At 37.9% G+C, this 25,333-nt stretch overlaps 2 protein-coding genes across 2 annotated transcripts in view; one reads left to right on the top strand and one right to left on the bottom strand.

Moving 5' to 3' along the window:
- The first annotated feature begins 440 nt into the window (after nucleotides 1–440).
- LOC145773483 (adipocyte plasma membrane-associated protein-like) lies at nucleotides 441–7,570 on the top strand. Its single transcript, XM_082584805.1, has 6 exons — nucleotides 441–2,020; nucleotides 2,255–2,457; nucleotides 2,647–2,874; nucleotides 5,674–5,871; nucleotides 6,361–6,508; nucleotides 7,132–7,570. The coding sequence occupies exons 1-6, from the start codon at nucleotides 1,746–1,748 to the stop codon at nucleotides 7,328–7,330; spliced, it is 1,251 nt and encodes a 416-aa protein (XP_082440931.1). The 5' UTR covers nucleotides 441–1,745; the 3' UTR covers nucleotides 7,331–7,570.
- Nucleotides 7,571–7,842: 272 nt separating this feature from the next.
- LOC145770515 (spartin-like) overlaps nucleotides 7,843–25,333 on the bottom strand; it is a 29,354-nt gene continuing 11,863 nt past the window's right edge. Inside the window, exons 3-11 of the mRNA XM_082582188.1 lie at nucleotides 21,073–21,210; nucleotides 18,270–18,386; nucleotides 17,918–18,093; nucleotides 16,999–17,209; nucleotides 13,454–13,661; nucleotides 12,236–12,400; nucleotides 11,483–11,686; nucleotides 10,430–10,520; nucleotides 7,843–9,453 (exon numbers count right to left, since the gene is read on the bottom strand). Coding sequence (XP_082438314.1) covers nucleotides 9,216–9,453; nucleotides 10,430–10,520; nucleotides 11,483–11,686; nucleotides 12,236–12,400; nucleotides 13,454–13,661; nucleotides 16,999–17,209; nucleotides 17,918–18,093; nucleotides 18,270–18,386; nucleotides 21,073–21,210 — 1,548 coding nt within the window. The 3' untranslated portion in view covers nucleotides 7,843–9,215. The remainder of the gene's footprint in view (nucleotides 9,454–10,429; nucleotides 10,521–11,482; nucleotides 11,687–12,235; nucleotides 12,401–13,453; nucleotides 13,662–16,998; nucleotides 17,210–17,917; nucleotides 18,094–18,269; nucleotides 18,387–21,072; nucleotides 21,211–25,333) is intronic.

Here is a 25,333-nt window from a genome sequence, read left to right on the forward strand (position 1 = left end):
TTATATCATCAATGTGGGGTTTAAATGAAAGTTGATTGTCAATAGTTATTCCAAGATATTTAGCGTGGTCAACTATTTCTAATTTATCACCGTTGTAGAGAACATTGATTTTATCAAGATTACTGTAGTTTTTTTTTGGCGGAATTACTAATAAGTTTGATTTGGAAGCATTGATAGTTAACTTGTTGGCATTTATCCAGCTATTAATTTCGACTAGATCCGAGTTGAGCTTGTTTTCTAACAGACGTAAGTTTTCAGCTTTGACAATGAGACAAGTGTCATCCGCAAACAATCTTGGTATTGATGATATGCTATTGGACAAATCATTTATATATAACAAGAAGAGCAGTGGGCCTAGTGTGGATCCCTGTGGAACGCCGTACTCAATAAGCTGATGAGTGGAAGAGTAATTGTTAATCTCAACATATTGTTGACGGTCATTCAAATAGGATGCGACAAGGTCGTTTGCTACTCCCCGGATGCCATAGTGGTCAAGTTTGCGCAAGAGTCGTTTATGGCAAACAGTATCGAAAGCCTTTTTTAGATCCAAGAAAGCAAGCCCTGTAAAATCTTTGGTCTTCATTTGATCATAGGAAAGTTTGACAAAGAAGTTTGGAAGACCATAATCGCCAACGTCTGTATCAGATCAGGCACATAATCATCATCATCAACAGTCTGATTTTGCGTTTTTCAACTTACTTTTTCTCATTTTTTACTGCTTCCCCAAGGCAACAAAAAGCTTTCATATCATTACGAGTCAGTAAAAAGTAAAAAAAGTAACTTAGAAAATTTCGATCAGGCACTAGCAGTAGCGGTAATCAAAATCTACTAAATGTGACAAATCAGGCCGCACCTCCAGGTGGTCATGAGTGACCCAAAAAATTTATCGAACTTTCATGGCCAAACAATCAAACATTAGTCCACAGCGTTATTCGAAAATTTTAACAGTGTTCAACGCAACGTGTTGGAGACTAACTACTTTTATTTATCTATGTTTGCTTTTAATCGTCTTGGTTTGATGTTGAAAAACTACTGTGTGAGCAATCAGTTAATGCAGTGGTTCCCAACCTTTTTAGGCTTACGGCACCCTACCAAAAAGAAAAATTTTTTGTGGGACCCAAAGCAAAGTTTACATATTTTGAAGTCAGTGTGAAACTTTAATACAGGCCTACTGGTCTTCCCTTGGCATACAAAATGAGCAAAAACGTTTTGACAGCATTCACCTGCTGAACTATCGACAATCAGCAGAACTTGTACATACATTGACTGTGACATCACAAAGCCGCAATGGAAGGGAGCCACACTAAACTTTTGTGACCACAAAACATCGATGAAAATTTTATCAACAACAATGATCCTCGCAAACCGTTTGAAGGCAGATAAAAAATGAATATGAAAAATAGCTCGCAGCACCCCAGACTGTTGTAAATGGCACCCGGTTGGGAACCATTCAGTTAATGCCTTGGCAGCGTATGTTACCTAAGTATTTTTTGCACATATTTTATTTCTATAATACAGTATTTTAGATTGGTTGCTTGGTTAAATCATGACTTATTACTTTGCGTGTTTTATCTGAGAATATGAACTTTACGTCAAAGTGAGGCAAAGCACGAATAAAGATTTACCGCAAATGTGCCAAACTTTTGAATTGCAAACATGTAAAAAGTTCTAACTTCTTGCTCTAACACCCAGTTGTGCATGCAGGTCGTAGCAAGTAATTTAAATGTTCAACTTGATTGTATAACATGGATGGCAGTGACGTAGACGGTCTACGTCACCGTATTACGAGCGGTGATATCGAGGATAATCCGGATGAAGAAGAAATTTCCGTTGCCAGGTTAACCCAACCTGCATCGAGGTCTTTTAACACTGCGCTGCTCATCACTGTCGGCTTGCTTGTGGGAATTGGCATTGTTGGCTACTCTCTGTCTCCAATATCTGCTGTTGCCATTCTTGGCGTAAATGAAGTGCCAATGACCGGGGTCTTTGCGGTCAACAATAAGTTGTCTAAAGGAACGAAGTGAGAGTTCAGCTTATAAATGTACTTTCATCGGTTGTGTTTCGTTACTTGAACTTCCAAGTGTATATTTTTAAAATGTATTTTTTAAATGTAGTCACTAACGAGGTGCAATTTTAGGAATTCTTGTTGCTAACTTTCATCGCAATTTAGATATTGTTAATAAAGTTTGGCCCTGAATGTAAGTCACCCGCTGCAGGTTTACCAAATATTTTTAACAGTGTTTTCTCGCAAAAGGATTCCCATGTACGCCCCTGAGAGCATGGTGGAGGACGCAGATCGGAATCTGTATGTTGGTCTCCGGGATGGAAGAGTTGTCAAGATCCATCCATCGTCGGATGGTGTCATCGGTGAAGGACATGTTGAAAACATAACGGACGGGACTATACGAGGTGCTGACGATGTCACGGATTCAAGTTTATTTCATGGGATACCTCTCGGTGAGAAGCGGCGGTTGACTGTTGCCTACAAGGCATGAAGACAAATCTTTTTATTTTTGATTTAACAGACCATAAATATGTTCAATTTTCAAGACCGTTGTTGTGTTAATGCATTCATTCAAAAAGAAGTTAGGATTGATTTTCTTTAGGTTTTGTCCCTCATTTAAACCATAACTATCCATTTCCTAGGACTACGGCTTCGCAAAGACACACTCTACGTCATGGATGCGATATACGGCCTGTACACGGTCAACCTTGTCAGCAGGGATGTCAAGATTCTCCTGAAGCCGAGCAACACAAAGCCGCCTATGAGGTTTCCCAACGACCTAGACATCACATCAGATGATAGCATCGTCTATTTCACCGATTCTTCAACTCGTCATCCCATAACCAGACTGGTCGATGACGTGCTGGAAGGTAACACACTCAATTACTCGTACCACCAACTTCTGTCCGTACATATAAGATATAAGTCTAAATTTGCAATGTAAGCTGTTCACCATTGTGCAGTGATAGACTCAGAAGTCACTGCAGACAACTGGTCGACCCTGATATTGATAGTCACAATAGGAAAAGCCGTCGACTGATGCAAAAAGTCGAATTAAGCGATATAGCGCTTTTTCTTAAACAAGACAAATACTGTTTGTATGTAAGCAAGCGCTAGCCAACTACGCAGGATCCAACAAGTTTAAGAGATTTAAAAGTAATCATAAAAAGAACATGCACAGGAAAAACAAACCGCTACTTAAAATTTCACTCTTCAAAATACAGCTGCTAATCTAATTTACAAAATTTGACAGAGCAAAGTTGCTGCCATGTTCTCTTACAATGGCGATCAGCATTCAGCATGTGCACGGCCGTGCAGCAAAAATACTGCGCAACGTGTCGGTATTTTGAAATGCTCGTCCTTACATTGGTCATCATTTGTATGGGAGCGATCTTGAAGGAAAGTCATTTGCTCAGCAGCTCAAAAGATTGATTAAAAATGAGTGATGCACTTTCTGTACCTTGCTGGTGGTATATAGCAGAGCAGCTTGGAAGCAGGCGGCCGATAGCTCTGTCAACGGATCCTGGTTTGACCAAAACAATGACCTTTACCTTTTTCCAGCATTTCGGATATTTTTTTGATACCGTATGTAATATAAGTGGAAATCGTGGCAGAACACCAGTTTAAGATTTAGGCTTGCAGCTTTTGATTTTAATATTATTTTAGTACAGTATGATACTTCCTAAAATAGGTGCATTTGGAGACAGCCGAAAAACAAAATTAGGAAAGTACTCTTGTTAACATAATACAGGGACAACTTAAGAAATTCTGCATAATCATCTCGTGGAATGTACTTCATCACGAATTTTAATAAGTAACATTTGAGCTGTCCAGACATCTTCTTGGAATTGATCACTTTCCGTTTCTGGCATGTGTATCGTATTCCTTGTTAAATCTAGAGATGGCCATTTCTTTTTCAAAATTTCAAACACCTCAACCTTTGGACCACTGGATTCACCAAAAGTCTTTTTAAGGATTCGGGAAAGGACCACTTCAAGAATGTGATGTCGACATGCAGTCCACAACAGTGGATGATTGAGTAAGCCTTCTAACAAAATGCATGCTCCGTTAAACTTCCCAGTGTTGGATGCCGTAGTGTCGAAACACATTGCCACACACAATTCTTCTATATCCCAGTCATCAAGCATATTTTTAATCGACATAGCTTGATTCAAGCCTGATCCACTTTCTAACTTCGTAGTACCCAGCAACTTTACTGCATCATCATGGCTGGATAATATGGCAATGTGTTCTGTTGCTTGAAAGTCGTTGCCTTCTCTTAGCAATTTTTCGTCCCAGTGTATGGTGAAGAATTCTGATTTTAATGTATTTTTGAATTGTTCCTTGATTTTCTCGAATTCAGTTGAGCGAACAACTTGTCTTGCTCTTAATGTGGTGCTGGTACTCAAAACAAAATCGTTAACATCGCCATGGCATTCTCTAATTAATGCAGCCAAAACATCATTTAATGCATTACTTGAGATCTTATGGCTATCAGCAGCTGCTATGACTTGTGGCAGTTTAGTTATCTGCCTTGGCACTTCTAAGGAAACAGATTGTGGTTTCACTGGCATGTTGGATGTACCTTCCCAATCTTCTCTGCTCACACAGCTTGAACTGGCATCAGTATCACTGCTGCTTAGGAAAGCAAGGTCAGTCTCCACAGAATTTAATACTTCCATTTCCTTCACCGATTTGTTTTTCCTTCCCAGTTCAACTTCTTCTGCTCTTCTTTTCCGTAGAAGGCGTTTTTCCAATGCTTTATCTTTGCATCCAAATGTAGACTTTCGCTGGCCTTGTTGATCTTTCACGAAAGCATAGTCTTCTTCATTAAGTTTTTCTTTAATATTTGCTTTTGCTATATCAAAAAGGGTATAAGGGTATCCACTATCCAAATCAGCGTCAAACTGTTCTTTTCTCGTGTTACCTTGTTTGGGATGTTTACGAGCCTGTGCTTCAATTTTCCTGTGCTCGTTCCACAGTTTGTTCAGTTTTAGTTTAATTGTTTTCTTGCTCTGAAAACAGGAATATTCAGGTGTGGATCCTCCAGAGATCTTTTTCCACAGGAATTCAATCTCACTGCATGTTGTGGCCACAGCATCCTGTCTTGGCTTTTTCTGAATTTTCAAATAGAAAAGAAACCTTTGTAAAACAGCTCTCTTTGTTGGCTCTCTTAAAAATACTTCCACATCTTTTGAACGTGTGGAATGCATGGCAGCAGGTGAACAAATTTGCAGAATTACAGTGTACAGTAATTATGCAATCAGAAACAAACTCTAGCTATCACTTTTCACAAATCCTTGTTCTACAATAATATCTAAATGAGAAAATCAAAAAGATTAGTTGACTGCAGCTTATCAGTTACACTCAAGACTTGAAGTTCAACATAATGTTATACAAGAGACAACTAACAATGGTTTGTGATGTCAAAGATCAAAAAAATTTTCGAAAATTTTAACCAAAATCTACATTTTCAAATTGACGTTGCACGGTTAATACTGAACCAAACGTGCTCAGATTTGGTTTGTGGGGTTTTTAGATGCAACCTAACAATTCCAGGGGGTCCCCACTGAAATTCGACAAAAAAGTGTTTTTTTGAACAACCCTACTGTTCAGTGTTCATGCGTTTTACCGTAGAAATCTTTCTGATGTTATCTCTCCCAACTCAGGCTCTTGCACCGGTCGTCTGTTTGCTTACCATCTTACCACGAAGAAGCTGCAGACGATTGCGACTGGTCTTTGCTTTGCCAACGGAGTGCAACTGACCAAAGATGAGAAGACCCTCATCGTGACTGAAACGTCGCGTTATCGTGTTTTATGGATCGATGTGAACACAGGGGAGAAACTCCACAGATTAAAGCTTCCTGGTAACTTTGTTTTGTTGTATTTAAACTTTTTTTTAACTAAAACTAACCTTATGTATCCTGAGTTGTGACTTCTATTTTTGTGTCAAAAGAACATTAAAATATTTTCTTACGAAAATAAGGTGTTTTGTCGTAAGTCTGCCAAAGTTTCGTCGGTAGGCTACATCACCTTGTGTCGAGCGGGCTACATAAAAACATGTTCCCCTGTTAAGTCTCGATGCTCACGAATACTGGAGCCGTTTGAACATCGGTAGCACTGAAAAAAAAACGCTTTACAGCTTCCAACTTAACTACAAAGCTTAAACTGTAATTTGAAAGGGAAAAAATCATATGAGAAGTTGCTCATGGCGCAACGTGACATACCCAGAGCTTGACATCTTGCGATGGTTCAGCTTTATATACAAACTATCCCCTGTATCAAGTCCTACTCGAGTGTTGTTCATAAATTTGTTTTCAATATTGTTGTAAAAGCCGAGATAAATGTCATTTCAGCAATGCCAGACAACGTACGATCCAACAGGCACGGTTCCTACTGGGTCAGTACCACAGCCAAGTTATCGTCTTCCTACCTCAGCTTGCTGTCGTGTAGTTGCCTAAGGCAGATTGTAGCTGGATTGTTCTCGCAAGAGATCTTATTGAAGTGAGATGTTTAGCTTCGTTATAGTTGTGTTTTGATAAAACAAACTTGTTTTACACCCTTCGTTTTGTTAAAAGTTTAAACGTAACATTTTTAAAAACGCCAGTATAGAAAAATCAAAATATATTAATTTAAAACTGTTTAAGCGTTATATGCCACCTATCTAAGGTTTTGGTTCGTGTATTGATCCAATTAATAACATGCAGTACCAGACAGTGTGTTTCTTAGAGAAAGCTTTAAATAAATAAAAATTAATAATAACGGGAGCAAATTGGTAGTCAATACCATGGGATTGTGGCGGCCAACTTCGTTATGCTCTATCTCACAAGAATTTAGTTTTCTTTTATCTGTAGCCTACCACAAGCAGCAACAAACTAGCTATCGTAGAAGTCACTTATCAAATTGTTGCTGATAAATTGCCCACTACAAACGAAGTGTTCTGCTAACTGAAAAATAAATGGCTTTCTGTCAAGTGCTGGCCTATGGTTGTTTCGAAGCGATGTTCGTGCGTCTTTGTTTTGTGAATTATCTTTATTGAACGTGAATGGCGACGCCCGACCATTCATTTGCGCCAATTGTCATTAACCATGATGTCTACATCCAAAATCCACAACTTATTTTTGTAGCTCTCTGATGGACAGGCACCATAACATAGTGGTGGAAGTGAACGGCCAGGGCGAGATAATCCGGACCATGCACGATCCTGATGGGGACTTAACCTACGCTCTATCGCAAGCCACTGAACTGAGCGATGGAAGGGTCGCCCTCGGATCATACGCTGCTCCATACCTCGCCATCACTGCCGCGTCAAGCAGAAACTATTAAAAGCAAAACGAAGTGCAGTAGTTTTTGTTTGTTTAATGTCGAAACAGTAAAACGCGTTTTATGTTGTTCCATACGATTTAAACACTGTTGACAGTATTTTAATTGCGATTTGTTATGAATATGTTGTCGAAATGTGATTCGGGGTACTTAGTACTGTAGTCTGAACCTTACTTTGGTGTTTTTGACAAGTTTCTTTTTACGCTACGGTATTTCTTATGCACAATACATAGCGTCATGTTCCTTAAATTGCATTGTTAGCCAGATGATTTACCTGTAGGCCTTGTCAAATTCTGTTCAAATATAATGACACCACTTTCTCAATTTCAACCCTCCTTTGTATTCCGTCGATCCTAGCTCTATAACATGTTTCCTAAGAGTATCATGTGACACTGCAGAACTTAAATCAAGTTTCGACATGAAACCGAATATTGATCACAATGCTCCGTTCACGGAGGTTTCCAGCGCGGTAGTTAGTGAATCGCGCGCCTGTGGAGGCTATTGTCCAATCACGACGTCAGACGTTATTTATTTGGTTTGAAACAGTGGCGGGTGCAACATAATAGAGCGGCACGATGCCAGGAAAGCATTTACAGCAAACAATAGAATGAAATTTAGAAAACCATTAAGGTTTGCTTACACAGACATGTCACGATACAAGGAGAGCTATGTGTGGATGGATGTGAATCAAAGTTTTGACGATTCGTCGCTGTTGATGAAGTTTGCAAACATCAAGCAACATCCCAAATGGTAAAAATACGCAAATCTCAGCTTTGTAACTTAAAACGAAGGTAATGCGAGTAGCGAAGAAGCACTTTTGCATTATACTAGTTACGTAGTTAGTATTTTACAAGGTAGTTCAGAAGCCCTGAGGAGACAACCAACCACGACAAACTTCTCTCGGCTGAACTTTTACCATCTACAATTCTACATCCAGTAAACACGCACATTGGTTTAACATAAGAGCAACGGTGGTATGCTATTGCAAGTTGGATATAGAAATAAAAATTAAAGATACAAATGCATCTTCATCAGTGAAGTAATTCCAAAGCAAAGAAAGGCATGAAGAAATAAGGATATTTCTGCACAACTAATTTTCAAAGGAATTCAAAGATACATTCGTAAAGTGCAAACAAACAAAATCATCAAATAAATAAAAAGTGCGGTTGATAATAATAATTAGGAGCGGCGAAACAACTGGTGGTCGCCCTTCGTTTCCGAAGATGGCTGATGAATGCGGTGAAGCTTCTGCTGTACGACGGACACGGAAAGAAATGAAAAGTGCGGTTGATAATTAAGAGCGGTACGGTAGTATAACTAGTAACTACATGTGTTAGATTTAATACTTTGAAATCATGCCTGACGAAATAAAGCAACAGATGCCGAAGGGTGGCACGGTAAAGCAATGCGCCCGCATACTCGCTCGAACAACACGACAAAATGCTGACCATGAGGAAGTTGAAACTAGTGTGGTGGGCTGATGGAGTGAAAAACGACTTTTGTCGTATCTAGCTCATGTACGGTGGTTCAAAATTTAGAGAAGGAAAGCCAATCTTCGGAAAATGGTGATCTTTGCAAACAGCTTAACATAAAATTTATGAAACATTTCAACTGTTTATGTGATACTGGCACGATAATTTACAGCATCAACTTTACATAAATGGCTTACGATACGATCAAGGAGCATTGGCTGGCAGTAAATAGAAGAGTTATAAAGTCTTTTGTTAATCAGTTCTTCATGAATGGAATCTGCTTTTCTAGTTTTTTATTTCCACACGTAACAGCTTTAAAAAGGAAATCGCCTGACAACAAACTTTGCTTTCTTTGCTGCTAAAAGCGAAACTCAATCAATTGCAAAACTTTGCTTTCATAAAGCAACAAAATTCTTTCACATGCCCCTTGCTGGACTTTTGCAAAATTGTTTCAAAATGTCATTTTCCGTTTCATTTGCTGTTTCTACTCCATCTTCTTCATTTTTTGCATCTTCTTCTTTTGCAGTTTCGTGCCCTGTGCTCCGATCCACCAGCGCGTGAATCATCATGTGGTCCACGCCATGCATCACCCTGCCCAAGTTAACAACCGCCCCCATCGCTTCACTGGTCGCCTGGCCGGCCTCGGGACCGTACCTGAAGAAGAAGACACAGGTTAAGAAGATGGACGGTGGCGAAGGTTGAATTTTCATGGCATGAGCAACGCACTTCAAGGCAGCTTTTCATACAGAGGCACTCAGTGGGTGGAATAGGTTGCAGACAAAGAAATTTGAACCACAAGCAAAAACATTATACAAGCAATTGCGCCTGCACTTGTGGTTCAAAGCCTTTAAAAGTATTGTATGTCAAACTACTACAGAGGATAAGCACCAGAAGAGGTCCTTCAAGTTCAAAGATAAGTAATTAAATTACTTGAAACTATTCTAAATTTAAATGTAAGTGAATATAATTCATGACACAGCGAACGTTTTCCTAACATGAGACTATCATTAAAGAAATGATGTCTGTCAACTGATGTCTCTCAACCTCTGTTCTGGTTCGTTGATGTTATTGAGGATGAAAAGTTATACAAGGATCCTTCGTTTAGGATGCAACCAAACAATGAAACATAATAAGCAAACAAAATCAGTCAGTTTCGGGAACTAATTAATTAAATTGTCATGTTTTCATTTACTTGTGATTTTCTAGATACTGAAGAAGCCACCTTTACGGTGGCGAAAGCTTTATTTATAAATTATACAAGTTTCCCAACCTGACTGATTTTGTTTACTTATTATCAGATAACCAACTTCGCGTCTGTGGATCTCACGTTGCCAGCAACGCAATAACAAATCCGGAACCAGTCAACAAAATATTCTTATTACTTTGGTAAAAAAAGCGTAATATCCGCGAATGTACCATGTCGCTCGCATTACGGTCTTTCAGTTCTTAGAAACAAATGAACTTTCAGCGTCAACGAAATCTGACATGCCATCTTTTCCAGATATTAAAAAAACGCAACAAACACAAAATGGCTTGAGTTTGTGACAGACGGTCCGAATCGAAATAATCTAGCAAACCTTCAAATTGCTGGGATTTACATCATCATGAATAATATAATCTGATCACTTACTTGTGTTGCATAGTGTCCACTGTAGCACTCGACACAGACTTTGCAATCGCCATACCACCTTGCTCCAAGCCTTTCCATACTGTGCTAAACCCTGGGATTCATAGATTTGGTCAACAATCAACATACTCGTATACCGGATATTATTTTGTACAGTAGTCAAAGGTGGCGGTGGGATGGCGCAGCGGTTAAGGCGCTCGCTTTTCAATCATGCAATCCTGTTTCGACTCCCCGCTTAAGCTGGTTGTTGAAAAACATCGCTCACCTCTACCCAGGGTGTAATAAATTGGGTGGGCGTAGTTGTTGAAGGAAAGGCGGCCGAGAGAAAGGAACTGGCCGCCACCCTATTCTCGTTGGTGCCCATGGTTTCCCTGACAACAAAATCCGTCATTTTTACTTTGATTCAACGTCTGCAGACGTATCTTCTCACCCCTCGAATTGGATCAAGTATGATTAAGACTCTCCTTCACCATTGTTACTAGTCAAAGCACGCTTGTTCCAAATACAATACAAAAGTCTATCTCTACACATAATCGCATAGAATTATTCTATTGGCATTCTATTTGAATAAGACCTTCTGATGATCCGTTAGGTGAAACAATTTGTAAAGGCTTCAGATACTAGTAATAACTATATTTGATTTAATCACATAGAAATATAAATGTGTATTAAATCAACATGCTCGATTAGCTAACCATTTGCTAAAGGTGGTAGTTCTACAGTGTAGTAATGCCAAAAGATGTTTCGTCAATGCTCATTGCTCAGACCATTGAAAAACGGAAATGCTCAGACCTTTTAACAAACTTTCACGTCAGGTCTCTACTTTATAATTTAATAACAGTTTCCCAAATCCAAGTTCGACATACAATTTGCAAAACTAAAATTTACTTTTAACAGAAAAAGGTCGCATTTTAGCTTTTAATAAATTTCACTTTTCACTAACCCGACCTTGAAAGTCATAAACTAAACATCCCACCGCCACCGGTAAACTTAAATAAGTAACAACGATGCAGAGAATACCACAACGTAATAGTCCGGTGGGAAGAGAGGCATCACCTGATAACCCTGCACCAGCGACAGTGAGAACTCCGGACATATTGGATTCTTTACTCGATGATTTCTCATCATCAGGAGGACCGTCCTTTTCAGATGCAGGTGATGAAAGGTAAGCATTGACGTGAGGAGACACAATCTTCACGAGTTCGCCAGCCACGACACAGAGTCCTTTGATGACGGCATTGCTGACCTGGACCGCGACCTCTGTGTACAGAAGAAAGCTATAATCAAGTTGGAACTTCTTCTTCAAATATCTACTGTATATCATTTAACTTCTACCTGTCTGAAGAGACAGAGAGAAAAACTAACCAACAAAACGATTTCCAAAGTTGCAAGCTGCAACGAACAAAATCTAGGACATTCATGCCATCTAGTAAACTTAAATCAAGAAGAGCGCAAGGGAATTTTTGCTCTTCGAAAATACAAATTATAAAAACAATGGCTACCAATGGCCTAGTTGCCTGGGTCTGTTGCCAGAAAAACGCCAACTTATTTGACTGATTATGTTTTAATTAAAAGATATTCAGATCTCGTTGACAAGTGGAAGAGCATCCCCGCCATAACGTGCAAACCAAGACGGAAGCTCCAAGACATCTTCCCACGCCTTATGGCACACGATAGACCGATGGTGAAGTCGGTCTCTTGGAACTCTTCTTTCGATAACTTGACATTGGCTACCGGTCAACCAGAGGTTAAAGTGTTCAATTACAAATGTGATGCCATAGAGGAAAATGTTGCGATACCACAACTTACTTGAAGCTTCGTGAGTATAATAGATTCCTTTTTGAAGTGTAGGGTTCACTATCAGTGGCTTCTCATCGGGGGTCATGTTGTCCTGTAGCTGCGTGGCCCCTTGTTGGATAAGAGATGACGTTATTTCAGCCCCTTTCGACAAGCCCCAACTCAACCAATTCGCACCTAGAAATGAGACGGCGATACAATGTAATTATATCGATCAACCACTACGTTGTTTCACTCCATCCTATGTTCAAACTTTTACCGAAATATTACAGAGAATGCATGTTCGAGTTAAAGTCATACTAAAGGAAAAAACTGACTTGGCGATTTTCCACATTCGTTGTGTTTAACATGCTACCATAAAACGATTTTGAAAAAAATTTGGCCCCATTGCGGTCTGACCACCATTGCGCGCGTGCTTTTGTCAGAGCTTTCGACAGGGGAATGGGCGTGAGCAGCGAAGCGTGCGATTATACAGTCTACGTCACCAGCGACTAGCAATCAGGTGATCGGGCAAGAGTTTTTACTGCGTGAGTTTCAAATGGCAGATCTTGTTCTTCAAACAGTGAATCATCCTCTTTTACATAGATTCAACGTATTCAGGCCTTCAATCAATGTAAAATGAAAATGTAAAAAAACAAGTTTTTTGAAGGCAAACTCCACAAAGGCATGTGAAACGATTTCAGCTAAGCAATTCAGAAGGCGTGGAGTAATCAGCATTTTTTACATGGATTCAACGTGTCTAGGCCTTGAATCAATGTGAAAATTCTTGAAACCCAACACGTCTGAACTTTCCAACCCAATGCGCGAAAAGACTTTTTATATTGCTACTGCTGGTCGCTGGTGACGTAATTCTCGAGCAGTGTTTCCACTTTTTGGTCATTTTGCAAAAAATAAAAATAAATGAAACATTGGACTTTGCGCCTTGACAGCGCCATTGAAAACATTTTTTTTCAGTAATTTTTTTATGAAATGTATTCTTGAATGTTCAGTTTACGCATTTTAATGCCTACTTCCCGTTTGAAAATTTCATTTAGTATGAACTTTAGGAGAAACACGACAAAAAACATGAGCTATCATAAAGAAACTCTTTCAGGTTTACAGAAAAAAGGGGGTTAGAAAAAAACACTCAAATAAAAGGCAAATGGTGCATTAACATCCGACATTTGATAATCAAATGACAAAAAGAAAACTCGGCATGGATTAAATGAATCTTCATTGACGATCACGAACCTGTTTCAATCCCTGAAGCGATCTTTTGACTGGTCGATGGTTCCTTTTCATCTTTCACATCATCCAAATTTTTCTTTTCTTCTTTAGATTGTTCCTCTTTAATTTTAGAATGTTCACTTTCTTCCACCTGCTGGTTATTATCCGGACGATACCCGATGGAGGAAGCCAAGTTGATGTCGGGTTCTCCTTCCAAGCGATGCTCTTGTACCTGAAAGAAATACTTTTATTTTGAGAAAATAAATCGGGTCAGGAGGTAGATAATAAAACTGAAGCGTGTTTTCATATAGCACTGTATTCATCGCAGAATGCGTTGCTCCTTAGCGCTTTACAAAGGAGACAGTGTCAATGCAGCCGTACAGACGCGCAACTGAGTAAATTATTACCCGAATCCGCTCCTGAGTGTCAACTGTCAAACAAGCGTAAGATTCACCCATTTTAGATGGTAGCCACTTTAACAAGTCGAAATTCTGCCACTAAACTTGACTAGAATGAAACCGCCAACCAATCATAAGCTACGGTTTAAGTGACGTAAAAAATGGCGAAAAGAAAATGATACAAAGCAAATTAAGTGATGGATTTTTTGTCAGCTGGTTGGCTTAGGGGTTAGGGCTAGAAAGTAGTCATTTCATCGACGCGGGTTCGATTCCCACCACTGCTATTTGCTCTTTTTCTTCTGTAATTACCAAATAAAGTTCAAAACAAGCATTAACTCTCTGGATGAGTGCTAGAAGGGTCACAATTGGACGGTAGCTTCTTATAACATGTTCTGATTGGTTGGCGGTTGCATTGTAGTCATTCGCAGTGGCAGAATTTCGACTTGTTAAAGTGGCTACCATTTTAGATAGTCACCATCACATGACAATCAACAATTTCCTTCGAACAGGCAACATCACGTGACCAACAAGCGGTGTCGTTTACAAATTCCTGTTGGTTCGGACCGAACAGAATGACGACTTGACGTTGCCTTTATTCGGTTGAAATTTAAGTCACACAACGAGATCCAAGCATATTGTTCTTTTTGTTTGTATCAAGGATTCTAATGAACTCAAGTAAGGAAGTAACGATACATCAGTATCGGCCAATTCTGGAGCATCGGTATTGCATACTATCACATATTCTGAAAACGTTCATCAAAATAATTCAGTTATTCAAGATCTGCAGACGTTATCTAAATCAGGGGTTCCCAACCTGGGGGCCATGGAAAATTTGAAAAATAATAATTTTTTCAGTTTATCATCTCTAAGTCCACTCCAACACTATATAACAAAAGAAATAAATTAAAATTTAATAAAAATGCTACTACATTTTGCCCAAATCTTCATGAAATGGTCTTTAATTCCCGGTTGTTATGACGTTTCTTAATTTTTTCAAAAGGTTGAAAAAAATAGGGGGCCATTGATTTTTCAAAATTTTCAAAGGGGGCTACGGCATAAAAAAAAGGTTGGAAACCTCTGATCTCAATTTTAGATGGTACGAGTCGTATTTTTTTGTTTATTTTGGTATTGTAACGCAATGTTTGGGAGACACTGTCTTCGAGTCATCCTTTTGACCGAAATAAAGCACGTTGATACAATAGTCTTGCATTGCCTGCTTCATATAATAGCGCGTCAGAGTAACTTGGCATAAGTCAGTGATCCTAAACTCAATGATGAACACAAACCACATGTTGGATTCAAGATTATCGCAACTGGCCACTCATACAACAATAAAAAGCACATTGGCAATTATGATGAAAAAATAGGATTGATACAAAGTAAAGAATATTGTTACTGCTTTGTCCGTAGTGATACCTATTGCAAACAAAGAAAAATTGAAATTCATCAAACCGAATTTCGATTTCTTTGCAAAAATACCATGTTGGCAAATCGAGAATTTTTCTTCAGAATGAGCTTGAAACAAAACTATGACGGCAAAAGTTTGTATTCAAATCAAATTGTAAAGGAATCGCAGAAGCCACCCACATCTTATGCGACTTTCAACGTTCTGACGTTTTCCTTTATTTTGGCTTCCAACCCACAAAATGGAAAGGAAGAGTCAAGATGGACACCTTTGCTGCAAATTTAATCTTTGGTCGTGAAAAAGCTTTCAAAATAAGTTTGTTTCGTACAGCTCTAGTTCGCAAGCCCAATGCCTTGTTGCAATGTTGGTGGAAAATCTTGCATTTACGCTATTGTACATGTTCAGAAAATCTCAGTCATTGAATGTGAATTGTATTAAATTCATGGCGAAATCATTCTCTCAAAATAAGAGGGTAACCCTAGCTGTAGTACACCAAAAAATTAATCTTTTTTATTTTGCGTTAAGCTCGGTTATTAAACAACGGTACCGTATTTTACGGACTATAAGGCGCACCCGACTATAAGGCGCACTGTCAATAAATTGCTTTGATCAGTTTTTTGTTCATACATAAGGCGCACCGGACCATAAGGCGCACCACCATATATAATGGTAGTATCAGTACTGGTTTTGAGTGTAGGCAATACAGCACTACCGCACTTGATCCATACATTAGGCGCACCGGACCATAAGGCGCACAATCAATTTATGAGGAAAAAAAAGGATTTAAAGTGCGCCTTATGGTCCGTAAAATACGGTAACTGTGACTAAATAGATGAGTAACAAACAATTTGACAAGCCATCCAAAGTGATGACATTGGTCTTTTTCACATTGATCTGGAAACACCGTCTACAAACGTTGAATCGATGTAAAAAGGGTCAATTTTGCAGCCAAGGAAGGGGATAGATTAAACGGCACATTTTATCAACGCGAGTTTTATACTCCTACAAAACGTTCTAACTTGGCGTTTTTGAGCATAGCACTGAGCTATGTGGCAACTCTCATTGGTGTCGTTTGAGACATTTCCAAACGAACCACTGTGGTTTGGTGACCCATGGCCACCTGGAGATGCGGCCTGATTTGTCACATTTTGCAGATTTTGATTACAGCTACTGCTAGTGTTTGACTGACATTTTCTGAGATGTTTTTACTTTTTGCGGTTTCCTAATGACATAAAACTTTTTTGTTGCCTTGGGGAAGCAGTAGCAAATGAGAAAAAGTAAGTTGAAAAACGCAAAATCAGACTGTTATTGAAAATTAACAGTCTGACTAAAATCTTCGAAATCAAATTTTCTTTGTTTTTCAACATGTGAGGATGTTAAAACCTATTGTGTCATTTGGGGAAAAGAATAAAGAAAGCGTAAAAATCTAATTTTTAGAAAAATTTATTTAAACGTTCGCCCACAGTGAGAAAAACCTGGAAATTTCTGCAAAATGTGACAAATCAGGCCGTATCTTTAGGTGGCCATGGGTGACCTCAAAAATATTTTATAATCAAAATAACTAATTATGCATCGTGATGTGCTGGGAAGAAACATAAAATGTGCGAAAATTCAAAGCGCAAAGACTGTACGTGCATCTGAACTAATGGATAACTGTCTGGTAATGACCACAATCGTTTCATTAATCAAACAAGTTCTTTAACATTAGTAGTTTATGTTGAAGTTATGAGCTCACTTGTTGCAGCTAAGCTATTTTTCATTTTCACCTGAAGGCATGCCAAATTGGATAGAATGCAAGAAAAGGCCTCCTCCAAAGTTGGATCAAGTGTGGATGAGATGACCAAGCCTACACTCCTTCCATGTGATGATCCATTAAGATCAGGAAAAATGAAAGCGCCGTTGCTGCAGTGTAGCACAGGAGACTGGCCAGGGATGAGAGGATAGATCCATTCCCCAACCTGGATGAATGCAGGAGGCCTGGAATAGAATTTGAAGCTGGGCAAAAATTTCATATCAAGATCTGCAAATGGCGTGACAAGTATGGCGTACAGTAGAACACTTTCAATATTAACGCGAGGGTTCCTCGTATTTTATAGGAATTGATTTCTTGCTTCAGTGTAGTGATGCGTCATTCTGAATTTTTAGATCACCATGATGTATTTACATTGTAAGTAGTTAGTTAGGTAAGAGGTTGAGTGCAATCAAGAGCCGAAAAAAGAAACATTGATAGCTAGTTATTGAGCCACTTGTTCATTGTTGTGCTACCAACAAGAATGTTACAGTGTTGGGATGGCGCAGCGGATAAGGCGCTGGCTTTCCATTAATGCGAAACTGGTCCGACTCGCGGATTGGTATTTGATCAACGCGCTCACCTCTACCCAGGCCAGGGGGTATAATAAATGCGCGAGCACAGTTGCTGAAGAAAAGGCGGCAGAGAGAAAGGAACTGGCCAATGGCCATCCTACTCTCTTATGTGCCAAAGGCTTAGTATGATAAAAACCTTACCTTCTCATTCCCTAAAACTCAGTAACTGAGTATGAGATGAGACCTTTACTTTTTAACTTTAATCTAATTCTAATCTTTTGTTAGTAGGGGGTTCCGTGACAAACGCAAAAGTTTAATCAAAACAAATGGTTCCGCGATGAAAAAAAGATGGAAAAAGATGGCTGACAGTAACAAGATTACCTTGAAGAGGTCGAGAAAGTTTCATCGTCAAACAAATAAACATGCAAGGAAGTTGGATAAGATGGCGGTGGTGAATTAACTTCCATGTCTTCTTCAACAGTAAACATTTGTACACCGTCAGGTATGCGAAGTAACTCTGTCGCTTTCTCGCTGTCTTCTCCATCCAACCACGTGGTCTGTAGTTGACATTAAATCAGCAACAACATACTTTCCACAAAAACTGCTACAGAATATTTAACGTACAAATATCACCATAAACTTACATTCAACAAGATTACACGTGACTTGCTATATCTAAAATAAGTACAGTAATAATGAATTGCAAACAGAAGTGAGTTACAGTTCAACTTACGCTGTGAGACAACGCTTCTCTGACATTGCCGAGGTGGTCATGGTCTATTTCTATGGGTGCACTTGGTGTAGATGTATGACCTTCTGGTACCTCGCGTGAATAACCCGGAGCAGAAGACTGATAATAACTTAACAAATCAGTGAGATTGAAACTTATAATTGTTGATACATCATTGGTTGAATAACGAAATGGCGCAATCGCAAACATTTGTCTATTGATCGCATGATTCTCGTTACGAAACACAACAGAGCAAGACAGTGTGAAGTGAAGAAAGGAGCGTTCTTGTCGTGGTCTACCACACATGAATGCCAATTCAAAGCCATTTTAAAAGCAATGATTTTTAACGAAATTGGATGTCTTCTGGATGTTGTTCCATAGCCGAATGTTGGAGCGGTGTGTTCAATAACTGGTACAGATACATGTGGAAAACACCGCAATTATATCCATAACAGCGGTGAAAGGCGTTGATACAAGGGAGCTGGGCGGTTCTTCCATAGTGACAATGGTGTTTCTCCAACAAGGCCTCTCTTTGATACAAAAATACGGCATTATCTTTAAGGTGGCTTAACACGTCGCCATCTGCAATTAACTGTTGTTTAAAGTACCGTACGGTACTTAAAGTAAATAATCAATTTTAAATGTGACATTTTGCAGACAGTGTGTCGTGTCCCAGCCTGCTTGAAATATTGATGACACCACACAGATGGGAACTCCATCAGGTAGGCTATCATTCAATGTTATGTTAGGGTCATTCCATGTCAAATGAGCAAATGGGTTACCCCACATGTCATAGATTTTTTTGAAATTTGGCATACTTAGAAATAAAAATATGAAGAATGCAAAAAAAAAATTTGAAAAAATTTAAATATTAGCAGAGTTATGGTCATTAGTAAAATCACCATTTTTGCCTGTTCCGCTTCAGTGATGTTGTCCAATTTCCTATAGTATTTCTAATTTCTTAACCTATGATCAAACAAAATGGCTGAAAATTGCTAGACAGACATTTTAAGATGCAAGGAATCCAAAAATGTAAATTAAAAAGTTGACAGAGAACTTCTTGATATGATTATAAAGGTTTCAAATTTTTACATGCATTTTTCGGAGGCCAAACTTTGGGGGCCTATAAAAAAAATGGGTATAAAAATTAAGAACTGAAATTCACATGTTTTATGCTTATACCAATACTCTTTCATGTCAAATAAAAAAATTGAATTAATTTTGATAACTACTATGATAAAAGCTAGATTTTCTGACTTGCAAATTTTGACCTTTTTTACACTCATTGTTCAAGATTTTTGTCTATGACATCACAATTTACATTATTGCTTGTCGATGACATCACAATGTACATATTGTTTGTCATAATGCAGCTCATGAATGAATTGAATACTGGTAATACACTAAGACTAAGGTTTAACGTTGTAGAGTAGTAGACCATGCACTATAGTAGTTATCATATTATTAGTATATACTACATTAGTTTTACAATAACACAATTGTTATGGATTCATCACAGCATTATGACATTGGAAAAAAATAAGGTATTGTACCATAAAAATTCACTTTGCTAGAAGCATTGGGTTTTTGGACATTGGTGGACTTGCAGAAACAGATGAACATGTTTATTATGAACCTTGACATTTCTCTGCTTCAAGCAGGTAGACGGGCTTTGAACACTTGAACAGTGGGAAAAGTATCTTTCCTGGTTGCAAGATCTGTGGAGCATGTTAGGAATAATACATTGCTAATAGAACAACCTAAAATTGAAATCACAGTTAAAAGAGTAATTAACTCAATAACTCTACAAGTTACCACTACTATGGTGCATGGCCTACTGCATTAAACCTTAGTGTATTACCAGTATTCAATTGATTCATGAGCTACATAACAATTGTCATGACAAACAATATGTATATTGTGATGTCATCAACAAGCAATAATGTAAATTGTGATGTCATAGACAAAACTCTTAAACAATGAGTGTAAAAAAGTCAAAATTTGCAAGTCAGAAAATCTAGCTTTTATCATAATAGTTATCAAAATTAATTCATTTTTTTTTATTTGACATGAAAGTGTATTGGTATAAGCATAAAACATGTGAATTTCAGTTCTTAATTTTTATACCCATTTTTTTATAGGCCCCCAAAGTTTGGCCTCCGAAAAATGCATGTAGCAAGTTGAAACCTTTATAATCATATCAAGAAGTTCTCTGTCAACTTTTTAATTTACATTTTTGGATTCCTTGCATCTTAAAATGTCTGTTTAGCAATTTTCAGCCATATTGTATGATCGTAGGTTAAGAAATTAGAAATATGACAAGAAATTGGACAAAATCACTGAAGTGGAACAGGCAAAAATGGTGATTTTTCCAATGCCTATAACTCCACCAATGTTTGAAATTTTTCAAAAATTTTTTTTTGCATTTTTCATATTTCTTCGACATCTACAAGTAACATGCCAAATTTCAATGAAATCTATGACATGTGGTGTAATTTTTCCAAAAATTTGCTCATTTGGCATGGAATGACCCGTTATACAACGTATGAAGGGGGACTATTTTCTCTGCAACCATTCCTAATTCAGTGGTGATGCTTTGACCAAATTTCACAGTAGTTATTACAAGAAGAAGTGAAAAAAGAATGGATAAAACGCTACAAATCCTGTGTTGCAGTGCTGGTTTGTGTGTGTCATTAAATAAGCGCAAGTTAAAGTGATTACGTTTTTCTGGACAACATGTCCTTTTCTGAATGTGTTTTTGATTTTTCTTGATTATGTGAGAAATCTAACATTGAAAGTGACCTACCGTGGACGGAAAGGGAATTTCTTGCAACTTATACAACCTCGACCGCACTTCTTCCATAACTGGGGCCATCTTTAACTGCATTTCTTGTGCAATAGAGAATGTGTCATCATCCAAACCCGTCACAACCATAGAGACTCCCTGTCAAAAAAATCTTAAAATACAACTGTAGGTATCTATATGTTTGAAACCTTATCCACAACAATCTTGAGGTGTATTTATATGATTGAAGAAACACCGAACATAGAGTAGGTTGCAAGTGAAAACATTGCATTGCTATCAAAACTTATTACATTTTTTGATACCACAAGTCAACAATTGTTTTTTCATTATAACCGTTAATGTTAATCAATTTAGAGTTTTACATCATAGCACTTCTTGATGATTTTTTCCGCTTGAAGCGAGTAAATTTACCACCTATGTAGCTTACATGCTAGCAGCGTAATAAAGTAACAAAAATTAAATTCAAACAAAACATGCAATTGAGCGAGCATGCAAAGAGCACCATCTTGTGATGGCCCAACTTGCAAAAGTCAACATCTTGACAACAGTTGATTCAATTTGACTTCAAATGGTTTTGATCGGACTGATAAAGCCTTGATAGGTTATTCCTGGTAGTTTCGCATACTTGTAGATGCTTTTGACGCTGGGCCGGTTACTGAGATTGACAGCTGGTGAAGTTTCCGATTGTTGAAGTGTTGTGGCCGGGGAATTTTATTCCATCCATTAAGTGCCACTGAATGGAGAGCAGTCCTTAGAATGTGTTACTCAAACGCACACCTCGAGAGTTGAACCAGCGCCGCTTGATTTTGAAGCTTCTTCATTCAAGAAGTCACGCACAAACCAATGAAACGTAAAACAACACAAAAAACAAATAAAAGGAGTAGTATCGGTGCGTGCTTGTACAGTTTTTGAAACTTTGTTGAGTTATAATGAGATGCCACACTTGATTCAACAGCAACAAACCATCTCCATCCAGATGAAACAACTGTTCAATTAAGCCAGACATTTACAACCTCGTTTGCAGGTGGGCTAAATACAAAATATTAAATTTGGATGTATGGCACATGAATTTTTCACAAATAATGCATAATGCAGGATCACTATTATATATGTGAACGTAGTTCATTCTTGTAATGAAAAAGATTTGTTTCAGTCCATGTTACACCTGTGTGAGACAATTTTTTTAATAAAAAAGATGAATTCGTCAACAAAAGGTAAGAGAAATAAAATTAATCAAGCTTATTTAATTTTAAAAAGTTAATGAGATTTTAGTTATTGCACATTTTCAAATACCTCATGAATATTCACTTGTACAGAAATACAAGCAATTTGTAATTGATTTTTAAATGTTAGATTTTTAACCAGACTCTTTGCTTTTCTTCATAAGTCTACAATGTTCCATCTTTAAAAATTTGCACTCAGCAAAGCGTTTGCAAAAAATGAAATGGTCTTCAAGACTCTTCAAGGTATTAAAGCATGATTACATAGTTTTAACAAAAAGTCAAAATATCGTTTTCATTAAATAGAAGTGCAAACTTATGAGGAAAAAAGCTTTAGGCTGCTAGATATTGCTTTGGATTTGTGCTATTGTGACACCATGACTTGTCATAAAAACAGTTGGTTGTATCTATCTCAATGTGTCATGACATATCTCAATGCTTAAGTGCAAAACAGGATACAGAGCGAAAAATTTAGATTCAATGATATATATATGTAGTTTATTATAGTAAATCAAATATAGTTATTACTATCTGAATCCTTAACAGCCTGTTTCACCTTCAACGGATTATCAGAAGTTCTGAAAAACATGCAAAAACAATAAATCGGTAATTCTTGAAAATATATTAAATATTGTAACTGTAATTTAATCTGCAAAAAACTTTTAAACCTGTAATTCCTGAAAAGATATTAAATATTATAACCATAATCCAATCTGCAAAAAAACCCTCAGAATTACAAAGGGCTACCTCCATCAGTTACTGCAAAGCCTCAATTAGAATGTTCAGCTTGCAACCAAGCAAAATGATGCCAGCATCTGTTACATCACAATGAAGCAAAATGCCATAAGGATAAAGTAACCTGAACAAAATGAAATTTAATTTTTTTAAAACCTGTGAAAACAAAATGAAATTTAGTTTGAAATTTATAACCTGTAAAAATCAAATAAAATTTATTTTTAAATTTAGAACCTGTACAATTAAAAGGAATTTATTTTATTTTGAAGTACTTGAGTTTAAATTTGTTTCTATGACGACATTTACCCACCAATTCAGAACGCTTGTTCAGAAGGTGGTTACTATCAGCCTTCAGAATGGCCAGCTTTTCAGCCAAACAGAGGCCACAATTATTACGACCACCTCCACTATAAGGCCGAGCACAGCAATGGATGGACCATGTTATTTTAGGATCAACTCAACACCCCTGTCTTTAAGGTCTCAAACTGCCTTAGATAGTTCCGTGCTGTTTCGTTTAGATCTATCCAAAAAAGAACATTTATGGTTGGAAAAACGTTTTTTAGGATCACTAAGGATGAAGGAAAAGTATATCGGAGCTGTGTGCGGCCTGCAATTCTACATGGTAGCGAGACATGGGTATTGAGAGAGAGTGAACTGGCAATCCTGAGAAGAATGGAAAGGTCAATGGTGAGAGCAATGTGTGGGGTGAAAACGAGAAGGGAAAAAAGGACTAAAGAATTGTTGGATATGCTAGAGATGAGAGAGACCATAGACCAACTGGCAAGGGCAAATGGAGTAAGATGGTATGGACATGTGATAAGGAGGGAGGAAGGAAGTTTTCTTAGAAAGGCACTAGATCTAAAGGTGGATGGGAAGAGGAAACGCGGTCATCCAAGAAGAACGTGGAAACAACAAGTGAAGGATGAATTTAAAAAAGTCGGACTGAAGGAGGAAGATGCAAGGGACAGGGTGAAATGGAGAAAAGGGATTAAAACAATTGCTGCGCGGAAACAATCGGCCACCCCCAGTAGTGGGGAACAAACTGATGATAGATTATGATGATGAGTCTCACAACAACCAATGTAATTAAGAACCTTAGGGCCGTTATCAATGGTGGCTTTGTAAACAACGGCCTTCTGCAAGCATTGTTCATTCAAAGGACAATCTGGCTTCACCCTACAATTGCAACCAGACTGAGATGGTTCATTATCAGCCTGCAATGTTGACTTATTGTGGGAGGATACGATGCTTGCAACATTCGGAGTACAACTGTAGCTCAGCTTGATAGTATTATGGTTGAATATTTTATGCAATCTATGATGGGGCGAAAGTGGATAGAAATGAGTTTGAAAAATTCTATACCAATGTTGCTATCAACCTGCAAGCTGAAAGGAGGATTGAACCATAACATTTTCCCATTCCTTTTCCTAGATGTACGCAAGTTATTAGCAGGGTTGTAGCAAACTCTCTCCGTAAAACCACTTTTAAAAGGGCATCATTATAAACAGATGCGGTCTTATCAAATTCATTCTGGCCAAATGATGTGGCGGACAATCGCTTTGCAATCATAGTCGGGATTTGTCTCTTAATGTTGGGTGGGTGATTGGACTGGGCATGAATGTAAATTGGATCATTATTGGGTTTTCGATAAGGCCAGAATTTACCAGATAGTAAATTCAAAGTGACGTCAAGAAAGTCAGTTTCAATAAGGCCAGTCTCCACAGTCCACAGTAATATTTAAGCCATGTTGTTTAAATAATTGTATGACATTTTTTCTCAAACGGTCAGTTTTTGGGCCGGATAAACTACGCAAAATAGCCAGACCATCATCACGATACAACCCAAGCCTCTCTCTGTCAACAATAGCAGAAAGATCGTTCAAAAGAAACAAGCCAACCAATTCACAAACCTCCGCTCCGTCAAATGAGCCCATAGTAACATCAAACAATCCATCTTTCTTAGCCCAAGTGTCACCACCATCAAAAAGCAACGATTTCCTAACATGGAATATTGTTTGTATAATATAATCATCTAAATCCATGAATGATTTGGCAAAATCGATAGATTTGCATAAAAGTTCTTCCGTAATGGATGGGTAAAAATCAACAATATCAAATTTCAAAAAAGTGCATGGAAGAACTTTTATGCAAATCTATCGATTTTGCCAAATCATTCATGGATTTAGATTATTATACAAACAATATTCCATGTTAGAAAATCGTTGCTTTTTCATGGTGGTGACACTTGGGCTAAGAAAGATGGATTGTTTGATGTTACTATGGGCTCATTTGATGGAGCGGAGGTTT

This window comes from Aplidium turbinatum, chromosome 1, assembly GCF_918807975.1.
Source record: "Aplidium turbinatum chromosome 1, kaAplTurb1.1, whole genome shotgun sequence".
NCBI classification, from domain to species: domain Eukaryota; kingdom Metazoa; phylum Chordata; class Ascidiacea; order Aplousobranchia; family Polyclinidae; genus Aplidium; species Aplidium turbinatum.

Excerpts from the sequence above, each read along its gene's own strand:
- LOC145773483 (XM_082584805.1), top strand. The coding sequence starts at position 1,746 with ATGGATGGCAGTGACGTAGACGGTCTACGTCACCGTATTACGAGCGGT. Across the intron at positions 2,021-2,254 it reads AAGTTGTCTAAAGGAACGAA|GATTCCCATGTACGCCCCTG; the intron begins GTGAGAGTTCAG and ends TTCTCGCAAAAG. Across the intron at positions 6,509-7,131 it reads TCGCAAGAGATCTTATTGAA|CTCTCTGATGGACAGGCACC; the intron begins GTGAGATGTTTA and ends TTATTTTTGTAG.